This window comes from Thamnophis sirtalis, unplaced genomic scaffold (genome assembly GCF_051295495.1).
Source record: "Thamnophis sirtalis isolate CommonGarterSnake01/CBP01778 unplaced genomic scaffold, rThaSir2_p1.2 scaffold_14, whole genome shotgun sequence".
NCBI classification, from domain to species: Eukaryota; Metazoa; Chordata; class Lepidosauria; order Squamata; family Natricidae; genus Thamnophis; species Thamnophis sirtalis.
Window position 1 is genome coordinate 47,208,001 of NW_028261394.1, and position 14,904 is coordinate 47,222,904.

Below are 14,904 nucleotides of genomic sequence, written 5' to 3' on the forward strand. Positions count from 1 at the left end.
GGGGGCAACTCCCATCATTCCTAGCCCAGATGGATCCTGCATTAGTCCCTCAAAATGATTGCATCCCCCCCACCCCACCCACGAAGTCTCCTTTGCCCCTCTAGCACGCAGCCTCCTCTATGGTCGCGGCCGCTTCCATCCCCCATTAAGAGACCATAGAGACGGGGTTAGAGTGGACGGCGCGCGCCTACCCCACCCCTCCTTTCGCCTCATTCCTCCTTTCTCCCCGTCCATCTGCGCACGCGCGCGCCTCTCACTTACGGCCCCCGAGTGGCCTTTTTTGCGACGTTTTTGCGGCCTTTCCCCCCCCCACCCCCCGAACGGCGGGCCTGGACAGCGGCTGCCGCGGGAGGCCCGTGAGGAGGAGGAAGCGGCGGCGATGAAGCTGAGCACGCAGGCCTACTGCAAGATGGTGCTGCACGGCGCCAAGTACCCGCACTGCGCCGTCAACGGGCTGCTGGTGGCCGAGAAGCAGCCGCAGCCGCCGGGTCAGCGGGGCCGGGAGCGGGAGCGGGAGCCGCCGCCTTCCCCCCACCCGCTGCTGGTGGACTGCATCCCGCTCTTCCACGGCAGCCTGGCCCTGGCGCCCATGCTGGAGGTGGCGCTCAGCCTGGTGAGGATCGGTCAGGGAGAGCCTCCCTGGCCAGGCGCAGTCTACCCTTGCGAGGGCGCATGCGCGATTCTCTCTATCTCATCTCTCTCTCACCTATATCCTTATATTTTCTCTATCTTTATCTACATCTAATCTATCTATTTATCTATATGTTTACTATATCCATCATCTCTCATCTATAGCTAGCTAGCTAGCTAATCTCTATATCCATAATCTGTCATTTATATCATTATATCTATCATCTATCTATCTATCTAATCTCTATATCCATCATCTCATCTATATCATTATATTATATCTATCATCTATCTATCTATCTATCTATCTATCTAATCTCTATATCCATCATCTCTCATCTATATCCTTATATTTTCTCTATCTTTATATCTATTTATATCATTACTATATCCATCTCTCATCTATATCATTATATCTATGTATCATCTATCTATCTATCTATCTATCTATCTATCTATCTATCTATCTATCTATCTATCTATCTATCTAATCATCTATATCAGAATCTCCTCTATCTAGATCATCTACCTATCATTAGATCTATCATTTATCTATCATCTCTATATCATCTCTCTTCTCTATCCTATCTATTGTCCTATCTATTTATCTCTATCAGTGATGGCGAATCTTTTAGACATGGAACGCCCAAACTGCACGTGCGCGCGTGCTCAAGCAAAGGTCCACGTGCAATCGCGTGCATGCGCAGACATGCACATGTGCAGGCATGTATGCATGCACCCCTGCGCAGCAGAGACTCAAAAGACCAGCTGGCCGGCAGGAGGCAGGGCATCCCAACACCAGCAGCGCAGCAAGAGGTCAGATCTTTTTCTTTCGTGAGCTTCTGTTTGGTGGTTTGCAGGGAAACAGAAGCTCGCGAAAGAAACACCACGGAGATCTGGCCTGGGGCGATGGCGCATGTGCCAGCAGAGAGGGCTCTGCGTGCCACATCTGATTGGCACGCAAGCCATAGGTTCGCCACCTGTATCATCTCTATATCATTCATCTCTATCATCTATCTATCCTCTATCGTTATATCATCTCTCTGTAACTATCTATCTATCTATCTATCTATCTATCTATCTATTTATATTTTTGTCATGTTCATGTGCGCATTAAAGGTGGTGACCCTTGGAGAGCTGCATGCAACAAAATTTCATGTTTAATGTACGCCGATCCGTGTACATTTAAAGTGACAATAAAGTGATTCTAAGTTAATGAGGGGGGCCCTTGGCTTCAGAGGCTGGAGCGGGAGCCTCCCCCAATGGGAGCAGTCTACCTCCCAAAGAAAATACCAGGTAGTCCTTGACTTACAATCCACAGTTGAGCCCAAAATGTATGTCATTAAGTGAGGCATTCGTTAAGTGAGTTTTGCCCCCTTTTACGGCGTTTCTCGCCACAGTCCTTAACCGAATCACTGTCGTTCAATTAGTCGCCAGGTTAAGTGGCTTCCCCCCCCCCCCCATGGATTTAGCTTGGTCGCAAAAGGGGATCGCGTGAGTCGAGGACTCTGCTATCTTAGCCAAGCCGCATAGGTTTTTACGAAGGGAAATTTGCAAGATGCTTCTGGGCTTCATATGTTAACTGCAGGTAGAAATATTTGGAAAAATGACATTTTGTGCCTGGATCTGAAAAGTCTCGCTGAAGACCCCAAAAACACCGCCAGCAAAAACCTTCCTATTAAACACTGTTGCTTTATCACCAAGCTTCCAGGCGTTGTTTTGCCAGGCAAGGTCTAAAGTGAAAACACCCACAAAATTAAGCTTGCATTTTGTACCTGGTGGGATTGAAAACCCAGCTCCTGTAGAAGCGGGAGAGAGTCGCGAGTCTGCATACCGACGAATTCAAGCAATTGAATTTGTGCGTTTCCAGCTGAATTGGAAACGGTGAGAGCTGAATCAATTAGTCAACGAGGAGAGTGGGGGGGGGGGCTGGGGGACTTTGGACAGATGGAGAAGACTTAATTAGAGATAGTGCCTCCTGTCTTAGAAGGTCAAGACACTGATCTATCTTTGGGGAACTTTTTTGTGGCTACGGTTCCCTCAGAGTAATTAGATTTGACAGCTTGATTTGCAGATGGCCGGTCGAAATAATGAGAAGTGAAAAGTATGATTGACCTGGCTATCCGAACAGGCTTGGCTACCCATCTGGCCAAGCTCACAAAGCATAAGAGAAGAGTCATTGAGCAGGTGGAAGATGGAGAACGGGTAGCTTTCCACCGAGGGCTGTCTAACAAAATTGTATTGTATTATATTTTAATAGATTTATAGGCCGCCCAATCCCGGAGGAATCCGGGCGGCTTACAGAAAGAAACAAATCTTTAAAAAGATATAAAGAATTAAAAAAGAACAGAGAGAATAGATTAAAACCACATCATGCACCCACTCTAGTCGGGGCTGGACCTCAGTCATGAGGTCAACAGCCCCAGGCCTGCCGGAATAGCCAGGTTTTAATAGCCTTTCGTAAGGCCATGAGAGTGGGCAGGGTCCGGATCTCAGGGGGTAGTTCGTTCCATAGGGTCGGAGCGGCTACAGAGAAGACCTCCTCCTCCGGGGAGCCGCCAGCCGACGCTCCTATCGCTAAGTGAGATTTCATTTGTCAAGCTAATTTTGTTCCATTTTACGACCTTGCTTGCCCCAGGCGTTAAATGAATCACCGCAGGTGTTAAGGTAACACGGTTGTTGAGTGGACTTGGCTTCCCCATCGACTGTGCTCGTCAGAAAAGGGATCACGTGACCCTGGCACACTGCAGCCGCCATAAGTGTGAGCCTTGAGCTCTGATCACGTGTGACCATGGAGATGCTACGAGGGTCGTCATAAGTGTGGAAAACGGTCATAAGTCACTTTTCCAGTGCCGTTTGTAAGTTCGAACGGTCACTAAACCGGCTGCTCTTAAGTCAAGGACAAGCCTGTATAAGCCAGAGGGCAACCGAAGAATATTATTAGCGTGGAAACATTTTCTGTTTGTTTAGGTTTTGACTTGCAAGATCTCAATGATCAAACAATTTTAAGGCCTTTAGGATGGTTATGACTGTGCTGGCAGGTGGCTCTTTAGTGGTGATGCTAGGCGAGAGCTAAACAAAACGCACCCACCTCATTTCAATGGAGGAGATTATTTGCAAAGCTCTTAGGCAGTTTAATTTGGGGCTAGAAAACACAGCTGCTGAACAATGAGATCGATGCGTTTGGGAAACAAGGTCAGGATGCAAAATGTTTGGGAAACCGTTTCTCCCCCCCCCCTCCTCCTGTTTTTAAAACAAAATACAGCTGGAATATACATAATAGCTGGGTGGTTTTTCCCCCCGTTTCCCTAAATCACTGGATTATCTTAATCAGATAATCTCATTACGAGAAGCAAATGTTGGTGGCTTCAAAGCTACCAAGCGGGGCCAGAATCTTGAGTTTGGATAAATGCATTCCGATCAGATTGGGCCTCCTAACGTTTAATTGTTTTAAAGTATTTTAATAGAGCTTTACGGCAGATTAGATAATACGGTACATTATCCTAAAAATGAAGAGTTTTATACCAAGGCTGGCCGTAATTAAAATGCCTTCTGGGAGGAGGAAGACATCATTGGAGTCTTATCGCCAGATCTTAGCTGTCACGGCTTCTTTAAAGCCTGCAGTCCTAGCTGTCATCCGTTTTGGATGGGGGCACTCGGGATGGAATTAATCAACCGCTTTATTCTCCTCCCCCCCCCCTCCAAGTTCAGCCTGTGCTGACCCACCTCTCAATATTGTTGGAGGAATTACAGATGGAAGTGGAGGGAGGAGGTTGAGTGATTCCTTTGTTCTTGGCTTGAGCCATCTGTTTCTTTTCTCTTTGTCTTCTTCCCTTCCTCCCTTGGATTAGCTATTCCTTTCATTTTTTTCCACGGAAATGATCAGAGGTTGGAGAAGAAAGTGCCAATAGAAGAGAGCATTTGTGGCCCAGGGTTGAATTGGACAGGGTGTCCGTGGTTCTTTCTGAGCTTGGTGGCCTTTTCTGCAGACGTTTCATGGCCTAACTAGGTAACATCATCAGTGCACAGTGCCAAGGAAACCACCAAGCTCGGAGAGCAACAAGGGCCCACTGAAAAATGTCCCAGGTACCGTTGACCGGACACTGCCGGCTGCCGGCTTGTAACGTTCCCGTGGTTCGTCCATGAGGCCAATGTGGAGAAAAGTACTTGTACTTGTACTTGACGCCTCTTCACCCATCGTGGGTATAGGCGACTTCCATGGAAATTTGACGCCACTGTAAAGGAATGGATACGGCGATTCATGGAAGCTGTTTCGGCTGGATATACCCAAGGGGACGCCAGTCCCAAGGGTCGACAGAGCCCGATTGGTGGGAACGGGGGGCACCACGTGAAGGCCGGGTTGTCGTTTGATAGTTGAGAGGCTTTGCAATAAGCGTTGCAATGTATATTTTGCGCATCAACTATCCTTGCCCCCCAAAAGACAGGACACGACCTTTCTCGGGATGGAACGACCCAGATTGGGGGTCTGAGAGCCCCTTTTATTGAGATAGGACAAAGGCAGGAGGAGCAATAGCATGTGGTTAAAAACAGCCTGTAAAAGTACAATTTCTAATCTACTGCTCAGGGAAGTTCTGTCTATATATGGTCAAATCCTGGGCGTCATTGGTAGGGCACATCTCCGGATGTTATGTTATGAACTATCAGGATGTTATGGCGTTTTAGGAGTTTGTTTTCTCCTGTGTGGTTCAGCGTGGCTCTGCATGCCCCGTTATGAACTGGGCCATGGGTGACCCACACCTACACAAGGAATTATATTACAACAACGGCTCCCTGGGGGAGAGCCTTCTCTGTAGCTGCACCGGCCCTGTGGAACGAGCTACCCGCAGAGATCCGGACCCTCACCACTCTCCCAGCCTTCCGTAAAGCGACCAAGATCTGGCTGTTCCGGCAGGCCTGGGGCTGTTGATTAATATCCAGCCCCACTTGATTGAATGGATGACGTATTGATTTTAATAACTGTATCTTTTAAAAAAATTTAAATGCTTTTATTTTTGTTGTGAGCCGCCCAGAGTCCCAAGGGAGTGGGCGGCATACAAATTTTATTAAAGTTGAAAGAAGTTGAAAGTCCCCTGCATGCTGCTTTTATTTCATTTTTGAATTGCCTAGTCATAGTCCCTAGGCCAGCCGCAGATAACTGAGGACGGCTTAGAAAAACACTGGGGGAAATCTCCAAACTTAGCCGCTTTAAGGCTTGTGAACTTCAATTCCCAGAATTCTGGGAGTTGAAGTTCACAAGTCTTAAAGCGGCCAGGTTTAGAGACCCTAACCCTGATGTAGCCAACTCAAAAGAGTATTTCTCACCTAGAAATTTCATTCAGGGGTCTGCTTTGCCTTCCCTCGCAGTCATTCTCTGATGTGCCAGATCACGAGGCATTTTACAGATGGCAAACTAAGACTCTGCGAGCAAAAAATGAATGGACTCATCCTGGCAGACGTGCTATTTGATCCCAGATCTCTCCATCCCCTCCACCGACAGCAAAACAACAAAGACACCCTGTGGCATTCTCGGGAACCTCAAAATCCCACCTTCACGGCGTCTTTCAGTTACGTTCTGGCTTTCCTTAGATCTGCTAATCCAGAAAACACTTTTGTGAAATGTGTGAGCTGCCTGTCCACTGCAGGAGCTAATTATTCTTAGCAAAATTACCTCCACTAGACCGATTAGATCCCACAGATTAGGCCTCCTCCGAATTCCATCCGCCGTCCAATGTCGACTGGCGACTACTCGGAGGAGAGCCTTCTCTGTGGCTGCTCCGACCCTCTGGAACAAGCTCCCCGTGGAGATTCGAACCCTCACCACCCTCCAGGCCTTCCGCAAAGCCCTTAAAACCTGGCTGTTCCGACAGGCCTGGGGCTAAAGAGCTTTTGCCCCCCCCCCTCTCGAATTGGTATGACTGTTGTGTTTTTAATTATGCATTGTTTTTTATGTCGTTTAAATTCGTGTTTGTATCCCCCTTCCCTGGTTGAGTTGTGAGCCGCCCTGAGTCCCCTTCGGGGAAAAGGGCGGCATATAAATAAAATCAACATCAACATCAAAACAAGGGCCGCAATAGAATTTGTCACGCGCTTCAAGTCCTGCGTAAGGAGCTTAACGCGATGGTGTTTTGGATACAGAGCACACCTTTTTCAGGTACCTGGCAGGTGCAAACCAATTTGCCACTTGCGTCATCTTCTGCTTCGTTCCAGCAGCTTTCAGCACGTTCTGATAATGGGTGTCAAACGATATGCCCCGGGTGAAATAACTTTCAAGAAAACGGGTATCTGCTTACAATTTGAATAAGATCTATTTTTTTTCGTCTCTGCCTCGATTGGGTGCTTATAATTTTTTTTTTTTAATGACCTTTTCAGATTGATTCTTGGTGCCGAGAGAACAGCTACGTAATAGCCGGCTACTACCAAGCAAATGAACGTGTGAAGGATGCCAGGTGTGTATTTGGGTTTGTCTTCTTTATCCTTGACTTAATTCGTCTTTTGCAGGACAAGCCTTCCTGGTTTCTTCAGAGTTGTCCATGCTTTTGTGTTTCAGCAGTTAAGCAGTTGAAGAAACTGACTTGGGGCTCTAAAGTAGAAGTTCTCCAAACTTGGTAACTTTTAAGACCTGTGGGCTTTAACTCCCAGACTTCCCCAGGAAAAATTCACTGAGGAATTCTGGGAGTTAAAAGTTACCAAGTTTAGAGAGCCCCCTCCTCTAAAGAATAGTAAGAGGAGACTAGAAAATCGTTTGGCACTCTTAGCAATAGCAATAGCAGTTAGACTTATATACCGCTTCATAGGGCTTTCAGCCCTCTCTAAGCGGTTTACAGAGTCAGCATATCGCCCCCCACAGTCTGGGTCCTCATTTCACCCACCTCGGAAGGATGGAAGGCTGAGTCAACCTTGAGCCGGTGAGATTAGAACCGCTGAACTGCAGATAGCAGTCAGCTGAAGTGGCCTGCAGTGCTGCATTTAACCACTGCGCCACCTCGGCTCCTCTTTTTAGTTTGGGTTGAGAATTATTCGTCTCTGCTATCGATGAGATAAACGTTTCCTCTGAAATTATTTCTTCCTTCAGCTTTAACGGAAGCCATCCTTTCACTCGGCTGGTTACATCCTAACTGGTAAAATTCTCTTCTCTTTATTTCGTAGCCCAAACCTGCTCGCCGAAAAAGTCGCTTCAAGGATTGCAGAAAACTTCAGTGATACAGCCCTCATAATGGTAGGCATGTAGGTTTCCCCCCCCCCCCTTGATTTAATATTTATTTCATGGTCAATTCCTTCAGTGACTTGCTTCGAGAGTTATCGAACAACCGAGGAGGCTGGCTATCATAAATTCAGGGCACGAATCTTATAATATTAGAATAAAAATTAAAATGGATAACCCAAGAGTTCCACCAAGGATTTTTACTTTCAAATGAGCAATCTACGTTGAAGCAGTTCAAAGCAATTAAAGTCTCTTATTTATTTCATGCTCTTTTGATGTAAGATGGTCATTTCTGTTGGGAGCGGACAGCCTGTCCTAAAAAACGTTTTGGAAATGACCCACAAGCAGCCTTCTTCCTATATATTAGCTTCATGCTACAAAAACAGATCCCTGAATAATCAACAAGTGTCCACATATTCCATTTTAATGTCTTGGAATGGCACAAGTTCAGCCTTGTTTTTCTGTTCCGCATCAGGTGGATAACACTAGATTTACAATGAAGTGCCTAAAGCCCGCAGTTCACGTCTATGAGCACCACGACAATAAATGGAGATGCAGAGACCCACACGTGTGAGTAATTCTTAAAATAAACTTTCCCATCTGAAAAAAAAAATGGACGCATTTCACCGTTCTTTTATTTGGCTCTTTCCTTTCAAATTCAAAAAGTACAAAACGAGAGGATAAACGTGTCAGCGTTCTAAGTATCGTGTAGAATTAAATCAGAGTCCAAGGCAAAATGATCCTTAAAGTTCCAATTTGATAAAGCAGGCATCTTAGCACATTGCTGTGGAAATCCCAATTCTGGAAATGACATCAGAATTCCACCCAGTTAAAAGTTCATGATCTTGTCCCCACACCCACAATCCATCACATGGTCCAATCTTCTTCTTCCGCGCTGGCACCTACGCCCAGCTGCTTCCGGTCAGGTGTAAAAGTGCAGAGACAAAAGATCACCTTGGCTTCTAGTAAAGAATGACAACAATACATTCCACAATCCTACTCCTGTCTATTCCCCCTCCCATCAACTATTCTAATGAAACAGCATAATGAAATAAGAGTAAGTGTGGCAGGCCAAAATTCTTAAAGGAATATAATTGCAGGCCTGACAGAACGTTAAAAACGGCCACTGTCGACACAACTTGTTGTTTTATTTTTTGCTGTGATTGTTAAACAGATCCGACTTCACTTTGCTTGTTGACAGCTGCCAATAGCAATCACCTGCCCCCCCCCCCCAGGATACAGTAGCCATTGTGAATGTGAGGACTGGTCCTAGGCCACTTTTCCCAGCACCCTCTTGCTGCTTTGAACGTGGTCACTCATCTTTAATTTCCCCCCCTTCTCTCCCACGGCAGTGATTATTGTGAAGATTGGACAGAAGCCCAAAGGATCTCCGAATCCCTATTGGACAGTCGGTCCTATGAAACCCTGGTGGATTTCGATAACCACTTAGATGACATTCGGAATGACTGGACTAACCCGGAGATTAACAAGGCGGTTTTGCATCTCTGCTAAGAAGATTCCCACCGACTTGATCCGCTGGGATTTTCCCTGTGCCGAAGAAAGCGGGGGGGAAAAAAAGAGCATTAATTTTCAGATGTAAATAGAGAGAGGTGAGATGGTTCCTTCAGGTGAGTGAGGCCCATCATCCCGTAGAAAAGGATGTGTTGCCATGCGGTCAAGGCTTTTTAATGAGAATCTTTGGGACATCCACCATATCTTGTGCCCTGCTGCTGATGCATTCTTGTCACTCTCCAAATAAGAGTCCATTTGCTCCAAATCGTTCGTATTAAAAAGTTTTGACTTAACTTTTCATATCCTTTAGAGAGAAATTTTCTAAAAAAATAATTAAAAAAAAGATTTATGAAATATCTCAGAGAGCTAACAGATAGTTTTATTTTTTAAAGAAGCTGCATCTAAATAAACAATTGACCTTTACATGGTCAGGTCAGTGTGTTGGAAGCTCTTATTCCAAGGGCTGATTTCTGGACATTATGGTTACAATTGACAGATATATTACGCAGGGAGAAAACAACTTGAGATAAATCTCCAGAGGCTTGTCAAGTTTTCTTCACTTATTCTGGGAATGCTGCAAATTTTTTTTCTGACTCTCCAGTTTGAGTGTTAGGAGTCTTTTTGGGTTCCCCTTGAAAAGAACAGAATTCCCCTTCCGTGAATTCAGTATGAATGGAATAATAGGCCAAACAGCCAAGAGAATTATAAATAACATGTTTTCGTTTGCAAAAAGCAAACTCATTCTCTTTATTCTTGCATCTGGGGGGGGGGGGATGTAATTTCTTCGATGCTTAATTGCACAAACCGAGTAAGAGAAGTTACAGCCATGGATTTCAATTCCTGAACCAATTTTGATGGAGGCAACCTCTTAACCCAGCACTCCCCTTTTGAATTGCCCCTTGAGGGCAGCTGTGAGTTGTGCTTTTGAAACACACTCCTCTGGTTTGCCAATTCTGTCCCAGGCCTCCCAAGTTCTGATTATAGTTATTCAGGTTTTCATAGACTTGAGTTTCCCAAGTCCGGAAAAAAAACTCACCTGCTGTGATTCAGTGCAAACTTTTAATCTTTGTATACAAAGGGGGAGAAGAATGTGCAACCCCCCCCCCTTTAAACTCAGTGCACTCCAAATGTTTTCCCCTGGAAAACCACCTCGTCCAACCTTCCATCCAGGTGCTTTCCGTCCCCCGACCTTGCATAGCACGCACACATCTTGATGGACTCGTCTCCTGTCCAGTGAAAATAAGTGTTGAAGAGCACAACTGTTGATCGTTTAGGGCTGGCCTTCCTCTTCATTTTCATGCTTTTTCCTTGCAAGCAAATGTTAACGGCGTCTTACCAGTTGGGTTTCCTGTTGAGCTGTTTGGATCCGGCTTGTAATATAACGGTTTCATGGTGTAAAGTGTAAAAGAGTCTTTAAAACCTTGTGTTATCTTGGGATTTTTTTTTCTTCCCTTTATTTTTTTTAAGGATGACTTTTAGCATCTTCCTTGTGTTGTTTTTACATGTCTGATTTTTTTCTTTCTTTCTTTCCCACCCCTGACTGATCCTGTATTAATGCAACTTTTTTTATTTATGGGCGTATATTCGATATCTCAAAAAGTAACCGGGATTTTATGTTGCTTTCTTTCCGTCGTCCCCTTGAAAATAAAGCTGATGAAACAAACCTCGTTTTGGAAGACGATGTGATCTTCTTCTCTTTGTTAGGCTAAAGTTGTAGCAGCAGAGAATTGCAGGGCAGAGAGGAATTTTCCTGGCTGTTGAGATGGCAGTTCAGGGTGCGCCACGAAGCAGAAGCAAAAAAGCTTTGTAATTAAATGTACCTTTACGTGCAAGTGGCTGCTTTTAAAATCTGTACTCTCTGGAAAAAAAGTGTTTGAATTGCCTATAAACCCTGGCCCTGAGATAGCTGGCCAAGCTTCCCTGCTTTCTCTATAATGGTCTGAAGACCTTTGGCAATGCTGAATGATGGATGGGTGTGTCTGAGGGCATGTGGAAAATTTTATGGGGTATATTATCAACCGGAAAAAAAAACATCTCCGTTTTGCTTTAGTGTGATCTTCGGCTAGAGGAAAAAACCCTCCAAAAGCATTTCTCAATCTTTATTCGTATGTAGGGTTATAAAGTCTTCAAGTTAGAACAACTAATAGGGGAGCAAATACTTCAAAGCCAGGTACAAAATGCAGAGGTGGAATTATAGCAATGGCACTTAGACTTAAATCCAAAAGTAAAGATGGCTGCAGGACTGACACATTCATTTTTCGACATACGATTTCGTTTTTGGTTCATTCGTGGCACACACAAAAATGCCACGGGGATCGGTTGGCGCTGGCTTAACACTGCAAGCAGGATTGTAAATTGTGGGTGGCACCTCAGGTTGTGGCTGATTCCACAGATCCTGGCTGAAAAAACAGCCGAGGTGGCGCAGTGGTTAGGGTGCAGTACTGCAGGCCACTTCAGCTGACTGCTATCTGCAGTTCAGCAGTTCAAATCTCACCGGCTCAAAGGTTGACTCAGCCTTCCATCCTTCCGAGGTGGGTGAAATGAGGACCCGGATTGTCGTTGGGGGCGATATGCTGACTCTGTAAACCGCTTAGAGAGGGCTGAAAGCCCTATGAAGCGGTATATAAGTCTAACTGCTATTGCTATGTACAAGACCAGCCATTGGTAGCTCTGGAACATGTCAGAAGGATCTTTCATTCTTCACCTTTCTGCTCCTTCACTCTGGCCTGGGTGGGGGAATGGGCAAAGATCTCCTTTGGAGTTGAAGTCAACTCTTTGACCTCTTGGATAACTATCATTGCCTGCCAGGGGATTCTGGGAGTTGGAGTCCACAAGTCTTAAAGGGGCCAAGGCTGGACAGCTGTCGCTCCTGCAGCTGCCACCAAGATGCAGCCTTAGAGGGCAAGTCTCCTGCAGGCTCCTGGCGTACATCTGCTTGGGGGGGGGGGGGTGTCTTTGTTCATCTTTCATAGCTTCGGGAAAGTTCTCTCCCCCCCCCTCCCGCGCTCTCTCTCTAATCCTGGGGGAGAGGGGGGGGGGACGGCTCCTGCGACCCAAAATTGTGGGAGAATCGCAGCCAGCGCGTAAGGGGCTTCTTGCACCAGCCCTGGGAGTACCGTTTTCGTTTCCCGCATTATCGTCAAGCGCCGGTCCCTGGCAGCTTCTGGCTCTTTGCCCGAAGCCACCCAAAAGAGGGTTCACTCGTGGGGGGCGGGGGGCTTCCTTAAGGACGCGCCCCTGCGATGCGCCAGGGAGGGGAAAGGGGTGGAGGCGAAGGGGATCAAGCGCGGAGCGGCGGGGAGGGAAGCGGCGCACGTGCAGAGGACAGGGGTGGTCTGCCCACCCACCCACCCACCCACAATTCCCGTCGCTCTGCCCGGGAAGAGGGTCTCCCTTTGAAGCTCTCCCTTGATTACAGCACCCATCTGCGGGTGGAAAACGCTTCTGGCTGCAGCAGGGAAATCTGCAGCGCTCTCCCACTCCCCCTCTCCTTCTCCAGACCCCCGGCTCCCTTCCCCATCCCCCCCCTCCAGGGATGCAGGATTCCCCCACCCACCCACCTAATTCGCCCCAGCTCCCCCCAGCTGCAGCCCCAAACCAGAAGCGAGATGCAACAGCAGCAGCAGCGCGCCCGACCCTCCCACGGCTCTCCTGCGGCCACGAGAGGGGGGGGGAGGGTTGGGTGGGAACTGGGCACGCCTGTCCACGGAGACGGCCCACCCCCTCCGCCTCCCCCTCGATCGCGCGTATGCAAATAGCCATAGCCCTGCCTCCCGGGCTACTGCTGCGCTGGGCGCTCGGGGATGCCAGCGGCTGGAGTTCGCGCGAGCGGGTGAGTCGATCGCCTCTGTCCGGCCCGGACTTACCTTGCGGGGGTGGGGGACAGAGGAAGGGGTCGCCGGGGCTCCCTTCGCCTGCGCTGCACCGGGCCGGAGGGGAAGGGGGGGGCGTGGTGCATGCTGCAGGCTCCGAGCTGCATGCTGCATGCTGCATGCACCGTCCCCTTCTGCACTTCTCTCCCTGCCCCGCGCGCGCCTCTTCGCCTTCCCCGGCTGGCTGAGCTGCTCCCCGGCCCAGCTGCCGCCTGGGAATTGCGGGGATCGGGCTGGGTGGGTGGGCTGGGGGTGGGTGGGTGGGCTGGGTGTGTGTGTCCCCGAGTGGGAGGGAGGGGAACGGGCTGGACCAAACCGGGGGAGCCCCTAAACAGGGCTGGCTCAAAGTGGGGGTAGGAGGCTTATACAGCGTCGTGCGGGGCTCACCCGCGCCCTGCCAAATCCTTGGGGGCTACAAGCCCCCCCCCCCCAAGCCTGGACCACCACCGCCCCGACATCCGAGTGGAGGGCCCGAACATCTGGGCGAGGCACCAAAGTTGGTTTGGTTTAGTCGCTTCTTTTCCGGCACTCTCCAGCTGTTGCGCCGCCTTCAGCTGAATCGCAGGGGGAACGTTTCCCCGCGAAGTGGGCGTGTGGGAGGGGGCGTGCAGGCAGCCGCACCTCCCTAACTTTTCAGAAGTTTCCCCCTGGTTCGGCAAGAGAAGGACCCGCGGCAGGGGGAAGTGGGGGGGGGGTGCTTCCTTCCTCTGCCTCTTTCCAAGGGGCTTGGACCCGGGGGGAGGGGTCGCCTTTGTGAGCCGGGCTCCGTGGGGCTGGGGATGCTGGGCATTGTAGTAGTTCAGCAGTCTCCGGAGGGCTGCGGGCCAAGCCCGAAGACTCTCTATGCAGCGGTTTTGATGTGCATTGATTTCCCAGGGTTTGCTGGGCATCGTCAAGTAACGATTGACTGTCTCGCGTGGGGAGTAGGTGAAAGGTGTTTCCACCTGAGTGAGGATGGGTTTCGACCCAGGAAGGGTGTGATCAGCCAGGTAGACGCCTCCGGTTCTGCTTTCTTTAGAAATGGTCTCTCTTATACTTACTTCCTCTTATGGTTTGTGAAAGGGAAGGGAGTTGGCTCCATTTAGGGCACTAACAGGCAGCCAAGTTGGATAACAACAGGGCATCCATACAACCCTGTCAACTTTTAAGGTTTGTGGATTTCAGCTCCTAGAACAGTGTTTCTCAACCTTGGCGACTTGAAGATGTCTGGACTTCAACTCGAATGCTGGCTGGGGAATTCTGGGAGTTGAAGTCCAGGCATCTTCAAGTTGCCAAGGTTGAGAAACACTGTTCTAGAGGATGCCAAGGCGTATTTAAGTATAATGGGAAAAATCTCACGGAATTTTAGGAAAATAGCCGAGGGCACAGTTCCACAAGGAGAAATTGGATTCGTATTTGGTGCTCAATTGTGGGCAGAGAGAAAATTGGGCTCGTTCTCCCAGCTGAGCAGAAGACAGAGAGAAATATGGATATTAATATATCCAGAGGACATCACAAACTTTGCATGATTTGACTCTTCAACAGCTTTTTCCCCCGCTGATTATTAAGTTCCAGAGATGTTCTTCCTATCCTTCTGCAGGGATTTAGGATAGGTGTCCTCCTAGTTTCAGGGGGGTCCAATTCTGGCAACTTTTAAGACCTGTGGACTTCAACTCCCAGAATACCCCAGCCAAGATGGCTAAACAGGGA

At 48.2% G+C, this 14,904-nt stretch overlaps 1 protein-coding gene across 1 annotated transcript; it reads left to right on the forward strand.

Moving 5' to 3' along the window:
* The first annotated feature begins 324 nt into the window (after positions 1 to 324).
* Positions 325 to 11,010, forward strand: EMC8 (ER membrane protein complex subunit 8). Its single transcript, XM_087729088.1, has 5 exons — positions 325 to 613; positions 7,000 to 7,076; positions 7,777 to 7,846; positions 8,307 to 8,401; positions 9,184 to 11,010. Exons 1-5 carry the CDS (start codon positions 380 to 382, stop codon positions 9,341 to 9,343), a joined length of 636 nt encoding a protein of 211 aa, XP_087585214.1. The 5' UTR covers positions 325 to 379; the 3' UTR covers positions 9,344 to 11,010.
* The last annotated feature ends 3,894 nt before the right edge of the window (positions 11,011 to 14,904 follow it).